Raw genomic sequence first — 15,978 nt, forward strand, 5'->3', positions numbered from 1 at the left:
CGGCGCGCAATTAAAATGACATTAGTAACGAATGCTGTTTTGATTAGAGTATAATTGGCATGCGACAGCTGTGAATTACTTTTGGTGACAACCACAGAACAGTTGGATGAAAAAGTTTAAGAAAATGAGAAAATCAAAAACTTCTTGTTAAATGTATATTTGAGAAAATGTATAAATTTTTAAATAAATTTAATAACCAATTATGTACAAAGTATGAAGTTTCTATTTAGAATTAATTGTACTTAATTTATTGCTAAGTAACAGCAAATGATGGCTTTACATAAGTACTTAGGTGTAAGTTGTACCAATACTAGTAAAAAGTTTATGTGTATGTGTGGTGGGGTCAGTTTTATACAACTTCAGCTAATGGCGATTTTTGTGGTGTGAACGATTGAAAATAAAAAAAATAGGCATGACTCGTCGGGTTTTAAAAAATGTTCAATTATTTATGGACCAATTCGGGCAGGCAGATCTTGGGAATACTCCTAAATACAGACCTCCATTGGTGTGTGGTATCTAGACGCACAAAATTCGATAACTCAACGAATTTCGATAACCGTACTTTTTTCTAGGGCTCGATAAATTTCGACAACTTAAAAATGTAGATGTCTCTATACAAATCGATAACTCGATACAAATTGCATACTTCTATCAATTTAGAAAACTCGGTATAATTTGATAGCTCCATATCTTTCGAAAGTTATCGGCAAATTTCTATAACTTTCTACACACTGGTAACCCGATAAAATTTGATAAGCAGTGATAGCTCGATAAACTTATATAAACCTGAAATTTCGATAAATTGATATATAGTGAAAATTCCAAGAACTTCGATTCGATAAAGCGACAAATTTCAGTTATTAAATAAATATCAATAAGTCGCTAAGTTGAAAGAGCTCGATGCATTACGATAACTCGATAAATTTCGTTAGCTCTATAAATAATGAAAACTCAATAAATATCGATAACTTGGTGAATTTCATGAACTTGGCAAATTTCGATAATCCCATAAGTTCTTTAGCTCGGTAACGATCCGTAAATTTCGACAACTAAGTTTCATTTCGACAACTTAGTAAGCATTGATCAAGTTGAATAATTTGATACGTTGCGATAAATAAATAAACATGGATAACTCGATAATTGTCGATAACTATAAACGTCGATGATTCGTTAAATTTAGGTAACTTGATATCTTTCGATTCCTATCGAAAAATTTAATACATATTCTTACGCTGTCATTTAAACGTATTTATCATTCTTTTAATTTTCGTCTTTATCTTCAATTTTGCCTTCACTTTATTGAATTAAATGTTTTTGTCGTTTATTTCTTTATAATTAGATTTATTTTTATTACAAAGTTTAACTTCAAATACGAAGTAAAACAAAATGCGACAACAACTCAAATTGAATAGGTCGCAACAACCACTATACACAAATACGGAAATTTTTAAACGACGATTTTGGCCGTAATTTTCAATAATTATTAAACCATAAAAACTTTCCTCATTCACAAAAAAATTCCTCTCCAATGGTGTTCTCGGTTTTGAAATAGATTCGGTGGAAACGCCAGAAGCAAAGTGACAAACCTAGAAGATAATTTAGGTAGGCCTTCCTAAGTGAAACCATTCTAAAAAGCCTACCCAGGCCTAGCTTCTAGAAGGTCTTTTTCTATTTGAAATTTACGCGAATGCCTTCAATTGTGCCACTCCATACAAAAGACAAAGGAGAAGGGACTCTCAAGAAGTCCTTTTGGAAGTGCTTTTAGCTCCTGAAATTATCTACTGGGAAATTGATGTTATTAATATATACATACATATGAAGATGCCAAGTAAATTATCTTTGTAGTATTGAATGCGTAATTATTGAAATAGATATTTTGTCTAAGCTCTTATAATTAATGCTAATAATAAACCTTCACAAAATTTTCCGAGATTCACCAAAAGAAAGATGTCCTTTCAAAGGGACTGCCAATCTTTTCTGGCTCTGAGCTGCGATAGTCTACAGTACCATACAGACAGAGGCCAAATTGTCAAAGAGGCATCTTGGGCAAGAGTGAATTAAGAAAATAATATTAAACAATAAAGATAAAAAGAAACAGTGGTATAAAGGGTGCGCTACCAAAGCGCATTTGTGTAGCCAAGCAGAGAAAAATTACTACGCTGTTGATTTTACACTCTTCATAATGAGAATAAAAACCTGTAGAAAATGAAAACTCACCTGTTAACATAAAAACATACATAGTAGTTGTGTGTGTAGAGCCGCCACGAGTATACAAACATAAATTTTCTTACAACTAAGCACATCAACACATACAAATAGTTACAGTCTTATAAAGCTTTAATATCACACTGAAATTTCGTTTCTTATAAAACTTGTGGCAAAATATATCGTTAACGAGAATCCGCAGAAGAAAAGTAGCAAAACAAAAAAAAAACAAAGAATAAAAATATATAAAATAAAGCCTTCATGCTTTTCCGCTTGTCTCAGTCCACAAGCGTCGCAGCTACCTTTACTCTAAGACAGTTTAGCTTGTATAAAAGTTCAAGCAAATTATGCGCAACGCTTAAATGGACTCACAAAAGTTTTATGCTTTCGTTATACTTTGTAACTTGTTTATTAGCGGTAAAAAAAAAAAAAACTTAAAATATGGTTGTGCGGTAAATTTAGCAGCCAGCCAGAATTTTCTCTTAGGCATGCAAACACTGAATAAACGCATAGTCAACACTTATAGACATTATAGTAGTGGTGGCTAACTTACGAATACGCTTTACTAATAGAGGCGTTAAGCACCAGACATATTTTTGCTGGTGGCTTATGAATTTAAGCTGGTATTTAAGGCGGCTAAGTAATTTATCATTAGGTGAGAGTTGAGCGTTGTTTTACATTGCCTCATAACTTTCGCTTGGCAGACAGAATAGTTTCTCCTTCGAGCAACAAATTAAATATGTGATTTTAAAAGTTTTGCTTTTAGTGGCAAGCATAATAAACTTTCCTATAAAACTTTAAGTTTTTGAGCGCTTTTTAATATGACATCTTAAACTACATACAGCTTTGGCAATTGAAGATTTGAACGTTGCGTGGGAAAAAGTTTCCGTACTCGACTTACGTAATTCTTTAAAGAGTCCATACAAATGCGTTAAACTTGACTTTGGTGCTTATGATGATCACGCTGATCAAGTGGAGTGATACAAGATTTGGACACTCTAGAATTTTGAAAGATCTTCCAGGAAATTTCAGGCGCCTTGACTACACAGTCCGGCCTACTGGACTAAATAGTCATATCCTAACAAAGATCCCCTCAAGGGGTGAGTGGGAGGAGGATTCAATACTGATCTCTTACTCTGACTCAGCAGCCATCTACACCGATGGCTCCAAGCTAGATCTGAAGGTAGGAAGTGGGATATATTCGCAAGAATTCTCACTTAGCCTCAGTTTTCTTCTGCCAGATTAGTGTAGCGTTTTTCAGGCTGAACTAGCAGCAATCTACGAAGCTGCTAGATGGCCGATCGATTCTCCTACTAATCTACACGCAGTACTGTTTTTTTGCTGATAGCCAAGCAGCTATCAAAGCACTTAATTGTGACACATCTACATCGAAGTTTGTCATGGAATGTAGACGTACTCTAAATGAGCTGGCAAGGAGTTACTTTACTCAAGTTGTATCAGGGTATCAGGGTATCAGGTCATAGGGACATATCGGGCAACTGTGTTGCGGACGAACTGGCTCGGAAAGGAACCCTACTGCCTGCGATCTGTAGCGCTCGTAATGCGGGTATTCCGCTATCATCCTGTAAACTCTGGCCGCAGAATAACTTTATCGAACGGGCAAATATAAGATGGTCCGCGGAGCCCACGTGCAGGATAGCGAGACACATCTGGCCTAGGCTAGATAAGCGTAGATCTCGCCCTCTCTGCCGTTTGAAGCGACCAATGGCCCGCCTTGTTATTGGAATTCTCACCGGGCACTGCCTTATGGGAACCCACGCTGCCGAGGTGGGTTTGCAGCCAAACTATTACTGTCGGAACTGCCGCGATGAGGAGGATATCAAGAGCGTGGAGCATTACCTGCGCCACTATCCCGCTTTGGCAAGTGCTCGTCGACGCTCGCTCCTTCGTTATTCTTTCGAGTGTCTGGTTGATCTGGTTTCGGCCAGTATCTACGATGTTGTGCGCTTTATCAGAGCTAAAAATTGGTTCAATTTCTGAAGTAGGAGGAGGGACGCTAGGAGTCTCAAATATGGTATCACAATGGGCCCATGAAGGCCTATGATGAGGGCATCCAGGAAATCTAACCAACCTACTTTGGTGCTTAAGCGTTGGGCCATTAAAGTGCTTAAATCAGGGACCGTAATGATGTTTGTAATGTAACCTATGCTTAAAAGGCTGTTCCGCGGTAGTTGGCACGCATGGCAGGATCGCCTTTCTTCTGGATTGGGAAGGGCACACTCAAATTTCAGTCGTCGGGCATGCGTTCATCTGACCATATTCTGCATAAAAAGTGATGCATACACCTTAACAGCTCTTCGCTGCCGTACTTCTTGAATAGCTCGGCTGGCAGACCGTCAGCTCCAGCCGCTTTGTTGTTTTTCAGCCGCGTAATCGGTATTCGTACCTCGTCATAATCAGGCAGTGGGACATCGACTCCATCGTCATCGAAGTGTTCCCTCCATAATTTGAGTACGTTCTAGACATCTGTCTCTAGGTCGCCATGGTTGTTCTTACAGGAGTTCGCCCTGGTCTTGAAACCTTTTGTAAGTCGCCTACCCCTCTGATAAAATTTTTGGCCGTTTTCCTGTCGGCCAAAATCTCAAACTCTTCGCACTCACGTATTTCGGCCTCTCTCTCTTCTTATTGCGGTGAATTTAAGCTAAGTCCGACCAAAAACATGGATGCTGGAAATAATTAGAGTTTTCAATTGAATAGGCTTATGCTGCGGACACGCGTCTGAGCAAGACCCTCTGTAGATATTCCAGTATTTTTAAGGAAATTAATCACAGAAAAGATGGATATAATTTTTTATAGTATTTAAATAATAAATTAAATAATTTGCTATTTAAATCGAATATCCTCAGAGTTTTATCGCTAACTTTTAATCTTTCTTCTGCCTTTCAGATTTTGTTCAACATGCAACGTTCTAAATGACGAACACACGGATAAAGGACGGATAGCGCGAGATGTATCAGTTTAATTTGTGATATTTGCTTTTCTAAGTTAAAAATGTACGTTGTGCTCAGATAAGCTTTAATTAGTCGTATAAGTGTACGTGTATTAGTGAACTTATTTACATTTGGCGTCTATCTTTACACACAAGAATATATTTGTATATATACATATATTTATATTAATATATGTATCCTTCTTTACAAACCTTACATACTCACGTATTTGTTGTAATTGAATTATTATAAAAAAAAAAACATTTTATGATTTAAATTTTAGTTCAACAAATTTTGAGTTTAGCTGCATTGCAAAGCAAACGAAACCAAAAAAGACAACAAATATAATTGAGAAGACCTACTGCAACTTAAAAGAACTTCATAACCACAAAATAAGAATAATACCGATTAAAATAAATAAATCTTATAAAATATTACAATTTACTTTAAGTACTAACCGAAGACAAAGTGATACGTAAATTTTAATATTACAAATAAAATCACTAATCCCACAAAAAAACATCCTACCGAGCGTATAAAAGACAAATATCATACCGCTTCTAAAGCACAGCGTTCCCAACGAATTCCGATTCGTTATAAAACTACAGTTACATTGACTGATTCGCCACTGTGAAAGCAGAGTGTATGAGATTCGCTGAGTCACCATGTCACATGGGGGCGGCCAGGAATGTTTGTGATATTTCCAGCTGATGAACTCATTTTGATGACATACGGTCCCGCAATACCGCGTCTAGCTTCACGACCAACACTCGATTGCCTGCGCGAACCAGAAGTGCCCATTGAAGTTCCACCAAGATCATTACCGCCATCATCCGCGGCCGCCAACGCCACTAGCAACGCTGCAACAAATAACAAAAAACGAACAGCAAGCTTCAGTAGAAGTGCAACAAAAGCGGCCAACACCACCACTGCAGCAGCGCCCGATTCATCACCGAGGTCCGTCGTCAATAGCGGCGAGCCCTCCGCTGCGCCAGTATTCACCACCGCCTTCACTTACGATCCCGCAGCGCCACCACAGTCGAACACATCGCCAAACGCCTCGAACTCTCTACCACCGACTCCGAACCGGCGCACATCGCGCACATCCCTAACGCACTCTGCCTCGGCGGTGCCCACTCCAAACGCAACCCCCTCGAAACGCTCCAGTGAACGCAGCAACAAAAGCGCGCGTAGCTGGCAACAGCAGACACCACCCCGACAGCAGCCACTGCAGTCGTCGCCACAGTTTGCACCGAGTCTGCAGCAGCAACAGCAACTGCTATTACTACAGCAGCAACAACAGCTGCAACAGCAACAGCAACAGATTTTACTACAACAGCAGCAGCAGCAAGAAGAGCAGCTACTCAAGCATCTGCAACTGCAGAAGCAGCAGCTGCAACAGCAGTTGAAGCAGAATAATATTTCACCTCGCAACACTTTGCCCAATACAACAACAACAACAACAAGCACACAGATGCAGAACAATGCGGCCGGCAGTTCACAGTCGCTGCAAGGCCGACCGGGTGGCCAAAGACCTACACTCGAGCGTAGCACAGCAGTGCGCGGCACAACACCGCAACGTGGTATGACGCCACAGCGCGGTGCAACGCCGCAGCTCAGTCACGAATATGATCAAATGGATGAGCATGCTAGCGGCGGCGCATCGCTTGGCAGTGGCGGCGGTCAGTTGGTCGGTGCGCGCGATCGCAGCCCAAGCATATTTCTCGAGCCACCCTCACCTGATCCGACCCAGATCGTTTACGGCCCTGGTTGGGGTCGACCCATGTCGCCTATGAATTTGCCACCTGAACCGAAACCCAAGTCGCCGACGCCGAGCAAATCATCACGTTTGCGTCCTAAATTGCACCTGCCACTCGGTCGCCTCGGCCGTTCTACCTCAACAGATCAGCGTGAATCAAATCGGTTGAAGGAAGATTTGCAACTACTTGTGGACAATCCAGTATTTAATTGTGAAAATTTACGGCAACGCAATTTCGATGCGTTCTTCGAATCGGGCGAACCAAAGTATAAGTTGCAGCCGAAGACGCCGAATTCGGCGCCGACGGGGTCGCTGTCTAGCGCCAGTAGCCAGTATTCGCCACAAATGGAACCGCGCAGCCGTGAAGGCGGTGGTGGACTGTTTGCGCCCTCGCCCAATGAAGGAAAGATGGCAATGAACTCGCGCCAGCGCTCCGCCGACCAGCCTGAGATGCCGAGTCGCGACAGACGTGCGGCGTCCGTTAGTAGTGGTGTTGTGCCCCAGAAAGGTGACAGGTGCCCCCAAAACACAAATTTTTTCACAATAACTAATCAAATTAAGATTTACAGTTTTGCAGTTTTAAGCGGCTTTTCTAAAAAAAATATAAAGCAAAAAAATAGAAAATTATAATTATAACAGCAATTAAATTTAGAGAAATGAAAAGCGGCTATAACCAACGAAAAAATTGCAGAATTAAAAATGTATAAAATGTTTACAAAGAGAATGACGTGAATGCAACAAAATGAATTGAACAAAATTGGAGCGACATGAATCTAACCTCAAAATTTGTTAACGTTTTATTTTTAATTGCATGACAGTAGTTTTTGGATTTATTTATTTTTTTAGTGTTTTGTTTCTGTTGCCTTTTGTTAGCATGTTTAAGTGTTTGCTGCGTGTATATTAGTAGCTCAATAGTTTTTTGAATACGATTTTTTGCTAATCGGTTTTGTTTTAGTTATTTACTTTATTTGAATTTGATATACTTGCATATCTATTTCTTTTATTATTTCGACTTCATTTTCTTTTTTAATAATTCAAAATATTTTTCGCAAAAAAAGGTTGGTTTGCAATGTTTACTCTTAGAAAAGGCAACTATTCGAACTTAATTTTTGGGAAAACATATCTATTTTCATGTATGTACATTAGGTCGTACCAGAAAAAAAGTTCGTCGTAGACACTTTCGAAATTTTTTTTAGGGTCGCTTCATATCTTCGATATTTACAGTCAAATCTTAAAGTTTATTACAGAATTTTAATGTATAATCAAAATTTAGTAAGTATTTACTCACCAGATTTTAGTTCTTACCACCTTAACGTACCACGCTAATATCTGCAAATTTAGGCTCTCTAAAAATAATAAAATTTTTACTAATGAAGTACTTTGATTATTCCAGTAGAACTACTTAAACAAAATTGTTAATTGCAGAAAATACAGTGGCGCTCTCGTAAATAGAACACATTTATTTTTTACAATATTCACAATTTTTTACGTGCTAAATTTTTTTCATTCGTTTTTCATAAAAAATATAGTAGATTCTCTAATATAAATCCTATAAGTCAAAAGGTAAAACTTTTTGCAACAGTCAGAAAAATTTAACAAATTTCAAAAAATTACGTTAAAATTTTCGACTTTTTTCTAAAAAATTTTAGAATTTTGTTAGGTATGCAATTATGTAGCCCATTTAATTTTAGTATAATAATGTGAAAATTCTGAAAAATCCCGTAGGTTTTTGAACTTTTTTTTTGTCGAGGGTGTTGCGCTTGTTCTTCCATATAAAAATAAATTTTGTTCATATATTAAATGGTTTGTGAATACTGTAATTAAGCCCAGTATACACACTATTTGTAGCTATAATTTTTCAACATAAACAAAATCTTATATTTATTACTCGTGCAACTTGCTGGGAAACTTTCATAGAAACAAAGCCTACAAAAATCGAAAAACAGATCGATAAAAACACACTGTCCCAGCAATCACGCTTCGGGGTTAGTTATCTGCGTACAAAGTTGATTGACGTGACTAGCACTGCAAAATTTTGAGGAAGTCTTTGTGGCAACAAACTTGACGATGTTTTTGTTTTGTTTTTCGGTATAATTGGTGTTGGGATGCCATTTGTCAAACCTCATGCACTCGACACAAATTGGCGATAGTCTCATTGTAGGAGTTTTTGTTTGCGTCAACAAGCTCTTGCACACATAAATACTCCCTGCTTCTTCACATGCAGTGGCTCAGTTGGTGGCCACTGAGGTGATTCAGTTGAATTGCAACATTGTCTAATATTTAGTCGTTGATGTTGCTGTAGCTGCTACTAGCGTGGCATGTTTTGCACGCATATTTCATAGTGTTTGCATTTGTACATACACTAGTCGGAATATGTTTCCGTACAGTGTTTTTTTTTGTGATATTTGCAATGTTTTTCGTAATACAATAAATAAATTAAATTAAATGATTCAAATAAATTAATGATTCAAAGTTTTTACAAAAATTTAGGAAAATTCGACAAATTTTCACCAAAATTGCCAACTTTAAAAAAATTTCTTTTAGAACTTTTTGGGTTTGCAGTTTTATTGTTCACTCAATTTCAATATAATAAATTACCAGTTCTAAGTAGCTATAAACTACCGTTGATTTTTGAGAATTTTTTTTGCTGATGATGTTGCTCATTGTATGGGAAAAAATACCGAAGAGCGCCAGTAAAAAAATTCTCAAAAATGAACGGTAGATTATAGCCACTTAAAACATGCACTTTATTATACTCAAATTGAATGGGCTACAAAACTGCATACTCAAAAATTCTAAAAAATTTCGTTTAACAGTTGAAAATTTTGTTTAAAAGTTGAAAATTTGTCGAATTTTCCTAAATTTTGTAAAAGCTTTGAATCATTAATTTATATGCCATTTAATGCAGAATGAACTTTATTTCTATTACAAATTAACAAAAAAAAAATGCATTACGAAACACATTGAAAAAATTAAAAAAAAAAAACACTGTACGGAAATATATTCTGGCTAGAGTATATATGTACGTACATATGTACTGTATGCATACAAGCTAGCAACAACAATTGCCATAGGCGCAGAGGGGGTAGCCACCTCCATGGCACGCGGCGAAAACAGAATGGCGTTCAAATGCGATTTTCACAATGAAATTCAGCCATGTAGCTCGAGTGCGCGCACATGCAACACAAAATCAACATGCAATGTGCAACATGTAAGCCATAATACTCGACAAAAAAAAAAACAACGATGCACAACAATGTAAAACTTATAGCCATAACAATAACAGTGAACGCAAAAAGTTTTCGCCGAAATGAATTTTTATTGAAGTGACTTTCCGTGGTAAATGAATGAGTGAGTTAGTTGTGCGCGGCAATGCAAAAACAGAAAACAAAAATAATTTGAAAAGAAAAACAATAGCTGCGATATAAAATGTTAAAATAAAATTCGTAAATTATAAGCAACCCCTTAGTTTGGGAAAACCATCGACATGCCCGGAGCGCGTGGATACAAGCGTCAGCGTTTTGTGTGAATATTGTTGTACATACACATCCGCCGAGGGTAGATATGGAGCATGGCAGCATGACTGACCCGCACCGGTGCTAAGTACATACATATTTCCCAACGCAGCCAGCTATTGTTGGTGCGTTTGTGCAAGGAAACATTTTAGTGCAACGTGCATTGCTATAGTTGCCATACATATGGACATACCTACATACATTTATACAAGTACTTATGTACATTTGAACTATGAATTCTAGTATTCGGTGTTCGATTTCGGGATTGCGGCATCAATTTTTTAACACATACAAAAATAGTTAAGCTGGTTTATTTACGAGGGTTCTAAACCAGTCTATAGAATTCGTGAATGTTACTTGCATCTAAAAATTTGACATTTTTAAGCTCTGTTTCTGATGTCTAGAATCTCGCGCCACGTAATGGTAAAATGTTTGTTTGTCTGTTTGACCTCACCAATCTCCGAAACTACTGAATGGATTTTCATGGGACTCCAACTGGTATCTAGCTAGCGACCTCGGACATAACATAGGGTATAAATAAATGGGATCTGACAAGGGGGCGTGGCACCTCCCATACGCGTGACGTTTTTAATCAGCTATAACTTTGAAACCGTAAGTCACATGACTTTGAAATTTAGTGTGTTGACAGACATATCTGGTGTAAATTTACTTTACTATAGTAGATATACCTGTGTAAAAGGGGCGTGACACATCATATTGGTGTGCATTTTTTAATCAGCCATAAATTTGGAATCATACGCCACATGAATTTGAAATTTTGTTTGAAGACAAATCCTTCGTAGGCGCTTATAGTAGTAATGGTGTATATAAATAAGTTTGTACAAGGGGCGTGACACAACCCATAGGCACGAAATTTTTAATCAGCAATAACTTCGGCAAACCTTGAAATACTTGCAGATATCGTCTAGGCTCAAATAAGAGCTCAGCGTTATAATTATTGACCCATGAGTAAGGAAGATTGTGCTCGTCAGTAATTTCAACCTAAACTAATAATTTTTAATGAAGTTTATTTTATTTGATACCCAAACGGTGAGCGTTGTAAAAAAAATATGTAATCGGCCATTTTGTGGTGGTGGACATTTTGGATTTGGAATTTTTGGTAGTGATGGATGGATGGGCTTAACCCCAGAATAAAATTTTAATAGAGTTTTCTTTTCTCGAAATAATGTTGCATTTAGTCTGCCTTGCACCAGGACTGCCAAGCTTTCGTGTTCTTTTCTCAGCATCATCACAGCATATTGCGTGCTGTTTCTTTAAAATGTTGCACTCTGATAATGTTGCCATATAAGAAAAAGACTTTTTTTTTCGAGAAAACATCATAAACTCGGTGAATAGCGACGACTTTAGTCAGCCTTCTGGGGAACGATCTACAGATGTAAAGTGGTTACAATGACGGCAAGTAGCAGAAATTTTTATATAAAAAAATTCCTGAGATTTACATCCCTAACATAAAAATACATACACATATGTAAATACAAACGTTCTTGCACCTTCACCAACAGTCTTTTTGCTCCATTTTCTTGTTGCTAAAAGTTAAAATTTTTATTGCTGTTGTTGTTGAGGTGTTTTCCCTGTTGGCACTGTTATCATGATGGAAATTAATTTTCAAGTTTCCGAATAGCACTTTGTTGGTACAACTATTGCTGTTGCATTTTATTGCCATTTTACCGAAGTGTATACTATTAACCTGGTTGTGGTGCAAATAAAACAAGTAAAGTAGTATAAGTTTAGCTGAAACCAAACTTCATATACCCGGCGCACTTATTAAATATAGTTTTCTCAACTCATTGTGAACTGTTTCGACAATATGCTATATCAGTGCCATTCAAAGTAATTGGATTAGGTTTTGTAGAAATCGATAAATCGGTCACGCCCATTTTCCAAAACCCTTTAGAAGATACCGTTATATGGGATGTAGGCATTGTTATTGTTCGCTTCCGCCCATTTTTGTTTTTAATTTTTCATTCTTTATTGTAGTTCAATCCATTTAAGTTATACTGTCTGGCAACAACCACCTTGGTAGGTACCACAGACACCAAATGCTGACACGAGAGTTGAACACGAGCTATTTGCTTAAGATTTCTCTGAGTGTAATGAATCAACTGCACACTTCCTTGTTGTTACAGTTGTTGTGATTTGTGACTTTACGCAAATTATTTTGCTTTTCATAACTAACTAAGTTTAGTGCAATAGAAGACGAACGTTTTCATTTCCCATGGTATTATTATTCCGTTTATATCTTGCTAGATTTGCAATTGTCATTTCCGTAAGTTTTCAGAATAGGAATATGGCTCAATCCCAGGTGAAATGAAGTATGCATTTAGTAATTCTACTGCAAAGGTTATTATTACAAGTAGAAAACTAATGAGTACAGACAGGCATTTAATTATACATATACCATATTTACATACAAAATTAAGAACTCCTTTTATCCTAGAGTGAGTATGCTCATTTTCAAGCTCCAACGGTCGAACCCTTTGTGATAAAGAATTGACCAAGAGGGCGTTTAGGGTTAAGTAAGGATCCCGAGGCTATCTTAGGCGTTTGGGATTAGGAACTCGCTTTAGAGATACAAATTATCTTTCAGTTCGAAATGTCTCTTGTTCTTCCCACCCCCCTTAATTCACCTAACGAACTGGCTAAGCAACGCCATTTTAATCAAATGCAGTTAAAGAACGAATACCCAAACACTGTTAAAAAGTTCTATGGATTCTAAGACATATTAAACACATAATAAATATGAAATGTATACCTTTATCTGCATGGACATTAGGGTGGTCCAAAAATGCATGTGAAAAAAGTAAAATCCGAATTTTTAGTGCTCTCACCTCCTAGTAAAATAAAATATGCCCCCGTTTTTTTTGAAACTAAAAAATATCTAGAGGTCGCTCTATGTTTTCCATGTATTTTATATGGGTGAAACCCCATTTTTCATAGAAATTGTATCGAATTCTTGAATATCAATACTTTTCGATCGGAAAACTTTGTTTTTCTTCAGAAGACTTCCAACAGTAATAACACCCAATTGTTTATTTAACCATCTTCTAAATTCAACTGTTGCGGTTGAAAAGCCTATCGGGCTTATAAGCAGGGAAACTAAGCGGATTACCTCAGACGTGTTACATCGTCCAATTTGCTTAAATCCATTTAAATGAAAGGGAAGTAGAAAGGATGTCAAGTTTGACAGCTTAAAAACGGTGCTGCCAAACCAGACATATGCTTAAGTCTAATTGCCAGTTACGTAATTGGGTATTATAATTGGAAGTATTCTGAAGAGAAACAGAGTTTTCCGATAGAAAATTTTGATTTTCAAGAATTCTATAACATTTCTACGAAAAATTGTTTTTGCCCATAAAATACATGGAGAACTTTGAGCGCTTTGAGCGAACTCTAAATATTTTAAGTTTAAAAAATGTGTATATTTTTTGATACAGAACAATCTGAAGGGGTGAGAGCAATAAATGTCGACTTTGATTTTTTTGGGCCACCCTGATATGTACTCCGGTTTGATTTAGTATTTAGGCTAGAATTTGTAAACATTTTTGTAACACACATTTTTGCGTATATTTGATACTAATTATCATTTAAATTTTCGAATATGAAGAAATAATGAGAGGAAAAGTATCATATTTATTCGCAGAAGTGAAGTAAGCAATAGATGCTCAACGCACTAAGTCGTAGAGACTTAGAGAGTTAATCCGAGGAGGCAGGCCATTCGCATAGTACCTGGAGTTCTCACCGCACGGTGTCTGATTGGATTACATGTTAGACTGGGCACACCCTGGAATGACTACTGCAGATTCGGGACGGTTGAGGACGAAGAAAAAAACCATCCCACATCTTCTCTACCATTGCCCGGAAAACGGAGAGCTAAAACTTTTGGCAGTTATTTCTTCAATAATCTTGATGATCTCAAGGCGAAGAATGTTAGAAGCCTTTTTAGCTAAGCACCAAGTGGTTCATAGGGGAAGGGGGATAAACGCAAAATTCGTGAGGTATCACAAAGGACTGCAAAAGACTACCGCCCAACCTAACCTAACCCTAACATCTTTTGGCTTGTAAGTTGTAGCTTACTAAGGAGTATCAAAATGGCTTCAGGTGTGAAATAACGAAATATACCATACACATTTTTGTTTTAGAGAACTTCGAAGATCGCTAGGATCCTAAAAATATTGCTTTATTGCAGTTTTAAAGTTATTTTGTTAATCTCCGATCATTTATGAAAATTTTAAGAAGTCTTGCGTTAAGGAAAGCCATGACCCTACTACGCTATTGGCGAATTGGGAAGCGCTTTTAGGTAGACGTTTTTTTAAAATAAGACCTCCTCTTTACAAGCTCTACACGTATTAGAAGATCTTCGAACATTCTTAATATTCGAAGCAGAGGAAACAAATCGCAGTAGAAGTGTTGGGGCCGTAGCTGGTCTGAAATTAAATCTGTGCTGCGTCAATATGATTTTGGATTAAAAAATTAAAGACAGTGCCGCTTTATTGCTTACTTTGCCGATTGGGTGGGTTCCACATATTATATGTACGCTCCTCTGACCACGCGGCTAAGCGGCTGCCAATAAAAAGCATTGCTTGGTTTTAGATTTTCGTCGCGTACCTGTTATACGCTGAAAATATAGTCCGAGGATATGTAGCAATATGAATTATTGATTAGTTTCACTCAAATAAAAACTTTCTAATGAGTTGACAAAAATAGATTTTTGCATTCACTTGTGCGTGATTCGAATAATCACATTTGCAATTGGACAATGAAACCAGAGAGAAATCAAAGCGTTCTAACGTAATTTTTTTCAATAGCATTCTCTTTAATAATAGTAGCTTGGATTTCAGTTTATAAGAATAAAAAACTAAAAGTATTTACGTATTTTGTACGCGTTTATATAAAACCAGATATAAGTATTTATTTACAAACCGCTTTATGCACCACTTGCCCACGCAATTTAAATTGTCGACATTTGTTTGCCTTCGTCATTAAGAATTCATAATAAAATTAGAAGTAAAATGTCAAAGTTTATTTATAATTCTTAAACGGTCTGCTTCCCTTGACATTGCCACGCCACGACGGATGAGGGTACAAACATTTAACATTGCATTTGCCTTGGAGTGCTGCAAGGATGCTTAGTTACTGTCATTACCGGTTTCTTGGTTGTATTTTCTACTCAACGTTCTTACGCTGCTGAGATGCGCAATCTACTCGCTTCAGATTGACAGTTGTAAACAAGCGTAAGCAGCTCAATTGAGGCACTCATGAATAATTGATGATGCGCTATATTCCCGCCACAGTTGGTGAAGGGTGAAGCAGAGCGGCAGCCAGTAGCAGACACTACCCTCGGAATGCATGGCGGCTGGCTTTAACGTCAGTTGGTAGCTCATGCAAAATTTTCCAATATTAGAAAGGCTATGTTTCAAGCTTATTTACCATAAAAGCTCCACGTTGCATGCTTCTCCATTTCGTTTTTAAAAGCCAAGGCATATGCAAATAAAAATTAAGAGTAAAAGCTGGGCCTTATTCTGTCAAT

The 15,978-nt window shown here is 37.3% G+C and overlaps 2 protein-coding genes across 2 annotated transcripts in view; both read left to right on the forward strand.

Moving 5' to 3' along the window:
* LOC108360818 (uncharacterized) overlaps positions 1–15,978 on the forward strand; it is a gene marked incomplete at its 3' end in the record, with an annotated part of 103,129 nt that overhangs the window by 34,631 nt on the left and 52,520 nt on the right. The window contains exon 2 of the mRNA XM_017613259.1: positions 5,113–5,219. The remainder of the gene's footprint in view (positions 1–5,112; positions 5,220–15,978) is intronic.
* On the forward strand, positions 5,845–9,192 carry LOC108360817 (serine/arginine repetitive matrix protein 1-like). Its single transcript, XM_017613257.1, has 3 exons — positions 5,845–6,342; positions 6,496–7,423; positions 9,140–9,192. The coding sequence occupies exons 1-3, from the start codon at positions 5,845–5,847 to the stop codon at positions 9,190–9,192; spliced, it is 1,479 nt and encodes a 492-aa protein (XP_017468746.1).

Source organism: Rhagoletis zephyria, unplaced genomic scaffold, assembly GCF_001687245.7.
Source record: "Rhagoletis zephyria isolate East Lansing unplaced genomic scaffold, Rhagoletis_zephyria_1.1 Rzeph_scaffold_00634, whole genome shotgun sequence".
Taxonomy (NCBI): Eukaryota; Metazoa; Arthropoda; class Insecta; order Diptera; family Tephritidae; genus Rhagoletis; species Rhagoletis zephyria.

What these genes read in the sequence shown, in the direction of transcription:
- LOC108360817 (XM_017613257.1), top strand. Translation starts at nt 5,845, where the DNA reads ATGTTTGTGATATTTCCAGCTGATGAACTCATTTTGATGACATACGGT. An exon ending in GTGAACGCAGCAACAAAAGC is followed by an intron (nt 6,343 to 6,495) that starts GCGCGTAGCTGG and finishes TTACTACAACAG; the next exon opens with CAGCAGCAGCAAGAAGAGCA. An exon ending in TGGTGTTGTGCCCCAGAAAG is followed by an intron (nt 7,424 to 9,139) that starts GTGACAGGTGCC and finishes CTTCACATGCAG; the next exon opens with TGGCTCAGTTGGTGGCCACT.